The following is a 12908-nucleotide window of genomic DNA, read 5'->3' as shown; positions in this document are numbered from 1 at the left end:
TGAGAGTAAGGATCCAACATGAGTTTGGAAAGGGCACACCAACTTCAAACCACAGCATAGAAGCAGAGGTTGTAAACAACTCTGTGGAGACACCAGGCTTACATTCTTCCAGAATAACCCTGGATCCCAGGACTTGAGTCATCTCATCCCATGGGGAGCTCTTAGCACACCCACTGTGTAGTAAAGGTTTTAAAAGATGCAGTTAATACGAAAGTTTTTTTTTGTTGTTGTTTTTTGGTAGGATGAACATACAGTAATCAACCAAACCTACACCTAAACACCAGTCACTCTCAAAGATATCTGTGCTGGGACAACAGCCTGTCTATGGCAAACTAGAATGTTTGGCTACTATTATTTTGAGGCCATGCTCGATACAAGGCACTGTGATAGGGGCTAACTCGGGTATTAATTCCCACAGTTAACTCCAGTAAGAGGTGAAGTTATTCCCATTTATAGACAGTCTCAAAGGCAGAACTGGCATCCTTTTGCATATTCAAATCCCGAAGTCCTGCCTCCCCCTCCTCATAGAAAAGCCTTGATGCTGGTAGCAGCCAGCTTTTCATAGTATTTCTTCTTGTCAAAAGCTCTGGCACTTGGGAACTTTCTCAGCCCTGTGCCCCAAGGCCCCTTGGGTTGGTCCTGGACCCTGGCACTCTCTGGCCCAAAGCAGAGCTCTGTACTTCACATCTTCAGTCACCACTGCCTCAACCTCACTCCTACTGTCCCAGCCCTGTGCCACCAAAGCCACTGAGGTTTCAATACCTTCATACTCCCAGTCAGTGGTGTGCTGTAAAGGCTGAGCTACCTGCTATGTGGTAGAACCAGGAACGCTTGGATGTATGCAGGTGCTCATTACAACACCAAGGATGTGTGATAAGCAACTAAAAACTAACCAATACTCCAGCAGAAATTCCATCCATTCAACTGAATTTTGCAGAATGGTTTTGTTCGTTTTTGTTATAGACAGGGTCATACTGTAGTCCAGGCTGCATAAACTTATTACATAGCTCTGGCTGGCCTTGAACTCACCTCAGTACTCCTGTGTCCGTCACCCAAGTGCCGAAATTACCAAGTGATTTAATAGTGTTTATCAACAAAGTTCCCCAAAGTCTTATCTGTTCTTGGGAAGTAGGTGAATAGATTCCAGCAGCCCACAGTGACCCTAACGTCAGTCTTTTTTCCTCCTCCTTCCCTCCCTTACTGATAGACTACCAGGGAAGGGTACAGGAGCTGGAGATCTCCATTCTACTTTAGACTGGAGGGCATGGGCAAGGAAGCCAAAAATGCCTCTGCCTGTCTTTAATGAGCCCATGATGAGGAATTTCTTGGAAAACAATACCACAACTAGTTCATATTTGGGATATAACATTTTTTTTCTTTATTTTTTTGAGACAGGGTCTCCCCATAGCCCCAGATGGCCTGGAACTATGTAGACCAGGCTAGCCTCAAACTCACAGAGATCGGCCTGCCTCTGCCTCCTGAGTGCTGGGATTAAAGGCGTGCACCACCGTGTCCGGCTCCTAACAGTTTTTTTAAACTAGTACTTCTAGAGTTTCCAAGACAACAGAAGTTTATTAAACTGTCTTGGAGTACGAGTCTAGTAAACTGATTACTCAATCCCTTGCTTAAGATAGAGGTAACAAATAAACATAAAAAACACTGGAAATGAACCAGACAACTCTCGTACTTAGCATGTGCTGAGATGAAGACAGTCCTTGTGTCCCACAAAGGAAACAAATCCCCAGAGCCTGTGACCTAAGGGGTCACCAACTGGTATGCAGGTTTTTCCCCCAGACACAGAAAGTCTCTGAAAGACATTACCTCACTCTCTAATCCTCACATCCAACCTGTGACTCAGGTAGCAAAGGGTGTCCTCGGCTTAACCTATCTGCAGGAGATCATTGTGCAAGTATCAAAAGTGTCCCATTCTGCAGACACTCTAAGTGTTTCTAATGTCTGGCACAGACTAATGGGCATCTCTGAATCAAGCACTGAAGTGCAAACAGACCTCCCTCTGCTCATCAGGAAGACAACTGCTTTAAAATGGTCCAGGAGAAAGAAGCTGTATTCTAAACAGCTGGCTCAGCAACAAAATTTGAGTAACACTTTTTAAAATTTATGTGTATAAGTGTATTGCCTGCATGTGTGCAAGTACATCTGTGTACTGCAATACCTGTGGAGGTCAGAAAAGAGAGTTGGAGTCCCTTGGAACAGTTGTTAGCCATTGCGTGGGTGCTAGGAATTGAACCCGGGTCAACAGCAGCTGGAACCTCTTAACCACTGAGTCATCTCTCCAGCCCCAAGTAACACATTAAACTTTAAAAAAAATTTTGATTTTATATGTATGTTTTGCTTGCATGTATATAAGTACACTGTGTGTGTGCACTGCCCATGAAGGCCAGAAAAGAGCACATGATCCCCTGGAACTGCGAGTTGCAGATGGGTTGCTAGCTGCCATGTAGGTGCTGGGAACCAAACCTGGATCATCTGCAAGAGCAGCTGGTGCTCTTAACCAGGGATGTCTTTCCAGCGCATGACAAGACGTATTTTTGAGGGAATTCTGAAAGCTGCTGTCTGGAGACAGGAGCTTGTGGTATATGTAAAGAGTAAGCACTGGTCATGGTGGGGCATGCCTGTAATCCCAATGCTCAGGAGGCTGAGGCAGAAGGATCCTGAGTTCTAAACTAGCCTGTGCTACACAGCAACAACTCAAATATCAGAGTAACAAGCCACTACAAAGTTGCCCTCTTTCTTCCCTGGAGGATGTGAATCTCTATACTTTCTACTGGTGGCTCCAAGTACAAACAAGACTTTCACTCACTTCTGGGACATGTGAACATGATAAGGGGGCTAATGGCCTGAAACTGTCTTTGGTCTAAACTCACTGAGTATTTGGTGGGCAGAAGGGTCTTGCTACCAATCAGGTCAAGTTACACTGACCTAAGTTTAGGGACACTTGCCTCTACTTTTTGCCTTTTTTCCTGTAACAAGTGAATAAATGCCTTCTCAGCATGGACTTCCTGCTGCTGTGAAGCCAAGCACCAGCAGAAAGCTTCCTCAGCTGAATTAAACTGAACACTCATCAGGCAGGTGGTCACACACCTGTATCCCAACTCAGGCGATCAGGAGCTACATAGTAAGACCCTGTCTCAAAAAGTAAAACTCTCCCAACTTGTAGACACACAGTAAGACTCTTGGGGTTAAAGGATCCTCCAGCCTGCAGTTCTTACCCTGGTGGGCCCACTTCATGTTAGTTTCCTGATACACTGCCTTTTCCCACCCAGACTATCTCCTTCCTTTTTCCTTTAAGTCCACATATATAACTCCCAAAGCAATTTTGCTTTTGTTTAGATTGCGTTTCTAATTTTTCATTATTCAGAAGGAAAAAAATGGAAACCACTGACTCAAGATTAGAATATTTTTTACACTTACAACTTATGGTACAGAACCGACCCAGCTACAGGCTCATGGGTCTATCACGAGCACTATCAAAAGATATGTTTAGTGACTATGTGATGGTGCTGTACTTCAGAGATTTCCACTCCGTATAGCTCTTGTCTTGGTTCAGCCTTCCAACCATACCAACCACTGTTAAGGTGGAGCACCACCATGGAAACAGTCATCTCAGTCATTAAGAAACAAGAGCCGGGGCTGGAGAGGTGGCTCAGCTGTTAAGAACACTGGTTATTGATGCAGAAGACCCGGGTTTGAGTCCCAGCATCCATATGGTAGCTAACAACTGTCTGTAACTCCAGTCCCAGGGGATCTATCTGACAGCCTCTTCTGACCTCTGCAGGCATTGCTGGACACGGGTGCACTTACCTACGTGTATAGGCAATACACGCATACACAAAATTAAATTAAAATAAAATTTAAAAAAAAAAAAAAAAAAACAAGATCCAAGACAAAATCCTTTAGGGTGGCTAGTTCCCTGTCAAGAAGCCAACTCTACAGTGATCTCTAGCCACAGCAGGGGCCTAGACATGGTTGAAAAAAGGGAGTCTCATTCTGAGGAACTGAGCATCAAGCTCCTTCAGGGAGACTTTCCTGTTATCTGCTGCCATTTATCAAGTAATGTCACTTGGGGACTGATCTCAAGTGTTATTCAAGGAGCCAGCAGGTTGGAGTTTCCAGAAATATCATCAACAACTTCTGTATTTGGACCAGATCAAGGGTTTTCAAAACTGATGCGTGCATGAGCCTCAGGGTCTAGAGGTGGGTGGGTTTTTAGTTGTTTTTTGTTGTGGGGTGTTCTATGTACTTCTGACTACTCTGTCTTTAAAGAAAAAGTTCTGCTGTGAGATGGGGAAAAACAACCTCCTGGACTGATCTGCTGTCTAAACATAAACACTAGAACACTATTTCCTCATTATTCCTCATTCATCTGCTTGCCAGGTAGAGGGTTGGAAAAAAAGCAGAGCCTTTATTCTAACACATATATTCTTAACTATGTTAACCAAATCTTCACTCATTCCTCAGGCACTTTCTGAGTTGAGCCAACACACACAGAAAGGACCCATCCTCCCTTCCACAAGGTATATAGTCAGAACACGTGGCTGACCTTGGAAAGCCAATACATCTACCACATCACCTAGTGTTTGCTGTAACTAGGGCCCTGCTCCTACCGGACTTGTCTGGTATGAAGAGAGGTTCCATGTGCCTTATAACTACTGCCCCAAATGTGGTTCCAGACATTCCAAGACTGAAATACTCTAGGACTGTTAGTTATCCGAGATTGCACTTCTTTACTCAGGGGTCACGGTCTGGTCCTCAGGGACAGTTTCCTCTTTCCTCCAAAGGAAATGCCAGTTTGATTAAACTGTGACACTGGGGTTGACAAGGTCTAACTCAAGTACTTGATGGCTAAACAAAAACATTCTTGTTCAAGAGCTTATTTAGAACACTAAGAAAAGAAAGACACCAAGCCATTTAAAGATAATTTATGTACATTTATGGCTTTATACAATTATAGTAAAGATTGTTCTTGTGTCTGTAAGTACATCAGCATCATCAGGCACTTCTCAGAGAGTATTGAACAGGGACATGGAATCTGTACTGTCACTACAATTCAGCTGCTGAAGTGTGTGGGAGCCTCAACTCTATCCTGATGGGACTTACGAGGCCATTAGTGGCCATAGTGCCAGGCTGTTCTGTTTATAGAAACCAAAATGCCCATTATACTGAATGATCACTCCCAAACTGAAACCAAAGAATAACTTCTCCCTTAAAATCAGTAACTTTTAAGATCTGAAACTAAGAACCTCAAGGGTTTGTTTTTTTTTGGGGGGGGGGGTATAGGCAACATATATTCAGCAGGTGAATAAGCTTGAATTGTATACCTTTGGAGAATTGTTTCCATTTTAAGTATCCTTATCTTATTCTTGTTATGCTCCATGATTTACTGCTGACAAAACATCTGCTCATCAACTAAGACTGTCAGTTTGTCCAAGCAGAAATTTCCAAGTAACACATCTATTACCTAAATATACTCCATACATCTATTATCACGGAAACAATACATCTTTATATTTAAAATATTTGAATAGCTCTATAATACAATATGCTTTTAATAACAGTACAAACCAGAGGAAATAAATCAAACAAGGCTGCATAGATGATATCATTTGAATATTTCACAAAGCAATCATGTACAATAATATACTAATTACTCCAGAAAGTCAGTATTCTTATAGAAAAAGAACTCCCAGAGGCCACATGATGCTTGCTTCCAAAACAGACAAGAAGCCTTTTCTGACTTCACTGTACCCCAGACAACTACCCAGGATTCATGTTAAGATTTTGACAGTGAGTGGGGGTTAGTATTGAAATTTACAGTTTCAGGGGGCGAGGGGACATCTTCCAAAAAAGTCACTCCATGATGTACTAAATTATACCAGTGATTGTGGCTGTAGATGTCTCTGTGGTGACTGATTAGGGGCACACAAACTCCTGTAACAGTGAAACAATGGTGTGTGAGGAAGGAAAGTAAGATGAGTTCTTTAACATTAGTAGCTACCTCATGTGCAGAGACTCTGCTTGGAGGAGCTAAGGTTTCTAAAAGGAGCCCTGTTTAGAGTGCCCAAACATGGGTGATGATTAGAGGTGTGACTGTTTAACACATGTTTGATAGTGAAAGTCACAGCAGGAAGCAGATAACAAAGCAGGCCAACTGTGGAAATCTATCAGGAACATTTATTTATGTTGTGAACATATACAAGAAACTAAGTCAATGGAGAGATGAGTAACATACTAAACCCAACAAGTGTGGTTTTAGCTGCGTACACGGAAACCAGGCCTTCTCACAAGGCTAGAGGAATAGATGCTGTGCATCTACTGTGGTGATGTGGGGTATTCTGCATCACTGATGGATGGAACAAGAAGCAAAGCAAATTAGCATGGCCTGTAACGGTCTCAGTTTCAGTTTAGGCTGCTAAAGGCTGAAAAAAATCCTCAAATTCTCAAGCTCAAGTTTTTAAAATAATGTACAACTCGAGAGCTGATTGGTTTTCAAGTCAATTGCCTCAATTTTTAAACTAGTTCTATTCCACTTGGTAGTCACTATCTGTACTTATGAACACAAAACACCTTATAAATCACTGAAGTCCTATTTTTAAACTTCCTCCTTCAACTTAAAACTGTTCAGTCAAGGGGGGGAGGGGGAGGGGGGAGAGAAAGGGGGGGAGGGAACAGTCACAAGCCACCCCCACCTTGATGAAAATAAGAGTTCCAAGTATGAGGGACTTCCCTCCTCACCGCACCACCCCCTTTTAGACAAAGGAACATCATTTTAAAGGTCCCCGTCCTGATCTACAAACATAATGAGGCCTCCCTGGAATAACTGTAACAATGCAACACACAGGCATCTATCAGAAGACTTGATGCTATGTGGCACACACAATTCACAGGGTAATAGAAGCAGGTGAAAAATTCCTTAAAATACATACATAAAAACATATTAAATTCTTCTAAATACGAAACACAAAGTGTCTGTAACTATATATCACTTTCCTGCCCAAGCAGAGCAGAAATGTTGAGTATGCAAGTACTAATTACAATGATTTAAGATTAGTCAGAAACATCACCAGGCAGCATCCCCAAGTGTACAAACCAGTTAAGCACGTATAAAATTAGTCCTAATCCAGTTAGAAATACAAAATGAAAATGGTGAATGCTGCCCCCAAATACCTGTGATTCCACAAATTTACAAGCAGACAACGTAACAAAGTAGACTCTAATTTTAAGAAAACATTACAGTTCAATATCCCAAAAATGATCTCAAGTCCCAACAATAACATCAAAAGCCATTTATCTGGAAATAAGAACCATTTTAAGAGTTTGTACAAATTTGCAAATAACAAAATAAACAACAACAAAAAAATAGAAAAAGACCTGTACAAAGCTGGCACTTAATCTTTTCTCCCCAAGTCCAACATGTCCATTAATTCAGCAGATTGATCACAGGCTACTTGGTTCTCGTGTGAATCCTGTGGCAAGGTGAACAGGTTTAAAACCATTCAGCAAAGTGCAGAATGGAGATCTCAGTTCTTCGTGATTCGTCATTTTAGCAGAACACAGGTAGTACAAACAAAAGTTTAATTTATCAAGACATGAGACCATCACAGTATTACAAATAAGAGTATAAACTTTCCTTGGACCAAGTAGGTATTTTAAAAAAACACACACAAATACAATTCTGTATCTACGGCTTATATACAAAACTTGAAAGCACACCAGGATCCAAAAGTCTTTTCTGCAATTATATGGTGTAGTGAATTTGGCACTTCATTGTAATGAAATTTCCAATGGCACAGTCCTTATCTACAGCAGCACATAACCTGCAAACATTGGGCAAACATCCTGTACAGGAAAAGTGTCTTCGCTGCCAAGTCTGACGAAAGAAAAAAGTTTTTTTTGTTTTTTTTGTTTTTTTTTAAATCAAGAAAACTAAAAGGAGGGGTTGAAGGGCATCTTTGGACTGCTTCTCTCAGTTCCTGCTGTCAGACAATCTGAAGTACTTTTAAGTGTAGCCTAAGGGGGAAAAACACACACATACACACAATGAAAACACAGCAAATTAAAATAAATTCTACTTAACAACCTAGAATGATGGCCTACTTGGGGAGGGGGGAGCTTTCTCAAACAGTTCCAAAATCATCCAGTGGGGGGGTCCCTCTTTATATAAAAGACCTTTGGCATTTGATTTGTATTAAATGTGTTCATTTATTAAAGAGCTACTAAAAAGGATACAGCCATCTAACTGTCAAAAGAAAAATTTTTAAAGATGTTAAAGGAAGCTTGTTATATTTAAGTTCAAAAAGACAATATATAAACTGAAAAAAAAATGGTGGTATGATAAAAGATGCCTCTCTGCAATACAATTGGGTGGCATTAGAAAAAGCCTAACATGAGCTGGAGATGGAGCTCAGTGTTTGCCTAGCTTTCCTGAAGCCCTGGGTAGATCACCAGCACTGCAGAGACCATGTTTGCTCATATACGCCTGCAATCCCAGCATGCCTGAGGATCAGTTCAAGGTTGTCCTCCACTACAGAGAGAGTACAAAGTGAAGCCTGTGTTACATAAGACCCTGTCTTTAATTTAAAAAGAGAGGTCTAACCATGGAAGACACATGGCATTGCGTTCCTTTTTCAAAAGGTCTTTTGATACTGGGGTGAACTTACCTGCTCACTAACTCTTAGCCTGACACCCAGCTGTGTGTCGTAGTCTTGACACCATGAGGGAAGCTTTGGTTGGGCAACACATTGTCAAAGTTAAAATCCAAGGTATCTCCATCCATGAGGTCATTCCGGATAATGGACTCCATGTCACAGTCCAAACGCTCAATAAACATGCCGTCCAAGTCACTCGGGAGCTTCTCCTGGTGGAGGACGCCCATCCTCCCATAGCCATTGCAGCTACTCACAGAAGAGTAGCTGCCCAGGGCATTCATCTGCATGGGGTGGGACAGAGGCACTTGTAAAGGTGTCTTCATTGGAGTCAGGCGGTTTATCCCCGATGCGTGAGGCATTGTGTTCACCACGTGGGGCAGGGTACGCCCATTGGCCGCAGATGTTTGCTGCGCATGTCCAGGGTGGTTATGGGAGCTGGGATTCATCATTTTGTTATGGGATGCCTGGCTGCCATAGGCTGGCAGGACCGAATTAGGGCCCATCATTACATTCTGGCCCAGGACCCGGCTGTTGGGCTGTGCCATCCCAGGATCAACTGGTGACATGATATCATTATGGGGAGGAGAGTCAGAAGTCAGCAATTCTTTCAAGAGTCCTGGTGCACAGTTGTACTGGTTCAATCCTCCATAACTTGACTTGCTGTCCTGAAGTGTCTGCATAGGCATCTGGGGCAAGGGGCTCATGCTGGACTGGCCATATGTGTACTTGGGGTAGTTTGGGCTGGGCGAATTCAGACTGGTGTTTGGTGGTGCAAAGGAGTAGCATGGTGTCTGCTGCATCATGCTGCCAGGTGAAGACTGGGTTGAAACAGTTAATGATGTTGGGGATGAGAGAAGGTTGAGATTATCCAAAAGGTTTTCCATGTTTTCAGGATTGCTGATCTCAGACAGACTGGGCAAAGTAGAAGCCATCTTTGCAGCAGAAGGTGGGTACACCAGAGAATGCACATCCCCATCTCCCAGATCATCCTGTTCTGTCATGATGGGAGAAAGTCTCCCACTGATGGTGCTAGCATTTGAACTGGTTCTAGGGCGAAATGTACTCCAGTTATCAAAGTCATCATTGCTGTGGGAGCCAGGGCTTGCAGGCCATTTGGAAAACTGAGATCCAGGGCTATCCCCGGGACCCTCCTGGCCAGACTGGAGAGATGCCTTTTTCTTGGCAGCTCGGCCTCGGCTCTTGGCAAATTTACTGTTGTTATCCATGGATGCAGCTCTTCTCCTGGGGGATTTTCCACTCTTGCCTCCCTCTGGATTGAGCATCCACCAAGAACTTTTTCCAGTCCCTTCATTCTGGACACGAATAAACTTGCTGTGCAGGGACAGATTATGACGAATTGAATTCTGTAAAGCAAAACAACATGTTAGGTATATAGTTCTCCACTTGGAAAGTTTACCTTCAGCATGAATCATAAGGAAGACATGCAATTTTTTGAGTTTATGGTACAGATTTAAATCTTACTAGCCATAATCATTCTTATTTGTGTGTGTGTGTGTGTGTGTGGGAACACATATGTCACAGCTTATGGGCCATAGCTCATATATAGAGGTCAGAGGACAGCTGTGAGGAGTCTGTTCTCTCCTTCAACCTTTACATGAGTTCCAGAGATTGAACTCAGGTCTCTAGGGTGTGGCTTACATGGCAATCACCTTTACCCACTGAGCCATCTCACTGGCCCTGAAGAGTCATAACAGATCTAAGCCCACGATAAAAGATCTCAAATTGATGTAGGAAAAATAGCAGCTAATCTTAAAAATAGCACTTTTTCTAATTAAATAAGCATGATTGTAAATATCTTCTTTTACACAGCTATATTTTATAGGAAAATTATAAGAAGTGGTTTTAAAAATTTTGCTCAGCTATTATTTGTGCAAATAGTAGTCACACTGAAGTGCCACCAAAGGTTCTTCCTGTTCTACTCCGCCTCCTAAAACTGTCAGTTCTCTCCAGGTGAAATACATACCAGTTCCACAAAGTGAGATGTTCTATATCACTGGGCCCACACAATCACAGAAAAGAAAAAGATAAAGCAGGATATATTTCTACTCAAGAACTAAAAGTCTGAGCCAGGCTTGGTGGCGCCTGCCTGTAATCTCGGCACTTGGGAGGAGAAGATGGGAGGATCGTTGAGTTTGAGGCTAGCTTGAGTCATATAGCAAGCCCCATTTGAACAAAACAATAACGAAAAATTAAAAGCCCCCCAAAATAGTTATGTCTTAAAGTCATTTATACCTTGAGAGTCCATTAGACAAATACAAGTGAGTATTAAGAAAATAGTCACTTTTCTATTTGGGAAAGATTGCCATAAAAAGAAAAATTTAAATTCAAGAAGTACTTTTCTACTCCAATAACCAATAGTATACCTACTAACTTCAAAACAATGCAAAAGGGCTTACACACTAGCCAAAGAGACAAGGGAGGCAATTATGATGCCTCTCTGCTCTTATTCAGTGCAGTATAGATACAAAGCATACTTAAACTCACTGCAACTGGGTGTAAACATCTGCAAATATATAGGGTGAAGATAAGGAAACCCCAGTATGACTTTTGGCATTTGGGGGAATCTGTGGCACACACCTGGGGGAGTAGGAACACTAGGCTCAAGTAGGCACATTGTCATGCAGCTTTCTGTCTCAGCACAGTTGCTACCCATTCATCTGGCAGCCTCAGTCACCAGGGACCTGATCCCAAGCCCAGGAGCAGTATCCTGGGCACCTCACAGATCTGTGCACATGGCCCTAAGACTTCTTGGCCTCCTCTGCCCACTGGGTGCAAGGCTTAGCTGCCCAAGCGCCTTGTGGTCCTTTCTTGAACCACAAAGTGACTCTGGCTGGATTTGTGGTCACCCAGGGAGACAGCCACAATGCCCACATCCTCATGCTATTAGCATGGGATGAAGATGCTCAAGTGCCAAACATTGCACCTGGGCAGAGCAGTACAGGGTCAGCTTCTACATCACCCTGAACGCATGTCTTTTCTCACCAAAAGGAGATAGAAAACAAAGGTGGAGTGGGTACCTCACTTTCTAAAAAGAGATGCAAAAGTCAGAGGAAGGCCCAATGGACCTGAGAAACTCACATTTCAAAACAGCCTCAGAATGTTCTACATTCTGCCCAAGGATTGCAACACAGTAGCTATGTGGCAAGCCCTTCTGCCAGAGTGCATGGTGACTGTGGGTCAGACATGGTCCAACAGGATCTTTCTGTCTGGGTGCCAAGAGGGTATGTGGGCTGTTTGGGAATAGTGGTCTCTTCCCAAGACTTCCTTCTACATGTCCATGTATGATCCACACTTGTGCTGTAAGGGGCACAAGGCCTTAAACTCCAGACATTTCCCACAGAGGTTAATGAACAAATTTCTCTCATACTGTATTTTAATGCCACAGATTTCCAGTCTTGCTGCTTCCTATGAGCTACAGCCTTGGCTGCCATGCCCACCAACACAATAACCTAAATTCTCAATTCCTCCTTAAAACCAACGGCCTGCCTGGGATGGTCTGGAAAGCAGCCAGCATTGCAACCCTGCATCCCGCAACACTGTCTACATGCTGGAAGTCTGGGCATTTGCACAATATTCCAACATGACAGTTTTGTTCTTTGAACACAATAGACACACAGATAAACTCTGATGAAACCTCTGGAGTAGAGGAAGCTTGACTCCTGTCCCGGTCAAATTTAGTTAATAATAAAGGGGGAGAAAGATCTTCCCAGACAGCAACTTCCTCATTGCCTGCCTTGAGAACTAACAAAGCAGGGGAAGGGGATACAACTCTGACACACATATGTTTCTGTCAGACCACTGGCAAATACAGATGGGGGCATTTTCAATAAGACTGCAGAAGACATAATAATGAAATCTTCAGAAAAGAGTCGGGCAAGGTGGTGTATGCCTTTAATCCCAGCACTCAGGAGGCAGAGGCAGGAGGATTTCTGTGAGATAGAGGCCAGCCTGATCTACATAGTGAGTTCCAGGCCAGTTGGGGCTATACAGGGAGACTGTCTCAAAAAAAGGTTCAAAAGATTCATTAACTTCAGGTGGAGCATCTACTAACTCATTGCTTGGACTTTTTCTTCATGTTCTGTTTTGGCCACAATTCTTTACTTATCAAAATATCATACTACATATTTTTCAGAGGACATTTCAGGTCGTTCTTTGAGTAACAGAGCTGTATACTAACTTTGCCAACAATTAAAACCTTTTTTTCCAAACAGGAAAAGGTTT

At 42.8% G+C, this 12908-nt stretch overlaps 1 protein-coding gene across 1 annotated transcript; it reads right to left on the bottom strand.

Moving 5' to 3' along the window:
• Positions 1-4928: 4928 nt before the first annotated feature.
• On the bottom strand, positions 4929-10030 carry Foxo1 (forkhead box O1; the record flags this gene model as incomplete). The annotated part of the gene is made up of 2 exons (XM_008849373.2): positions 4929-8028; positions 8679-10030. A coding segment is annotated over one exon (1338 nt), but the record flags the coding sequence as incomplete, so codon positions are not given.
• Positions 10031-12908: the final 2878 nt, after the last annotated feature.

Source organism: Nannospalax galili, unplaced genomic scaffold, assembly GCF_000622305.1.
Source record: "Nannospalax galili isolate Female #2095 unplaced genomic scaffold, S.galili_v1.0 scaffold264, whole genome shotgun sequence".
Lineage (NCBI taxonomy): Eukaryota > Metazoa > Chordata > Mammalia > Rodentia > Spalacidae > Nannospalax > Nannospalax galili.
Note: the sequence above shows the minus strand (reverse complement) of the source record. Positions and strands in the feature narration are given on the sequence as shown.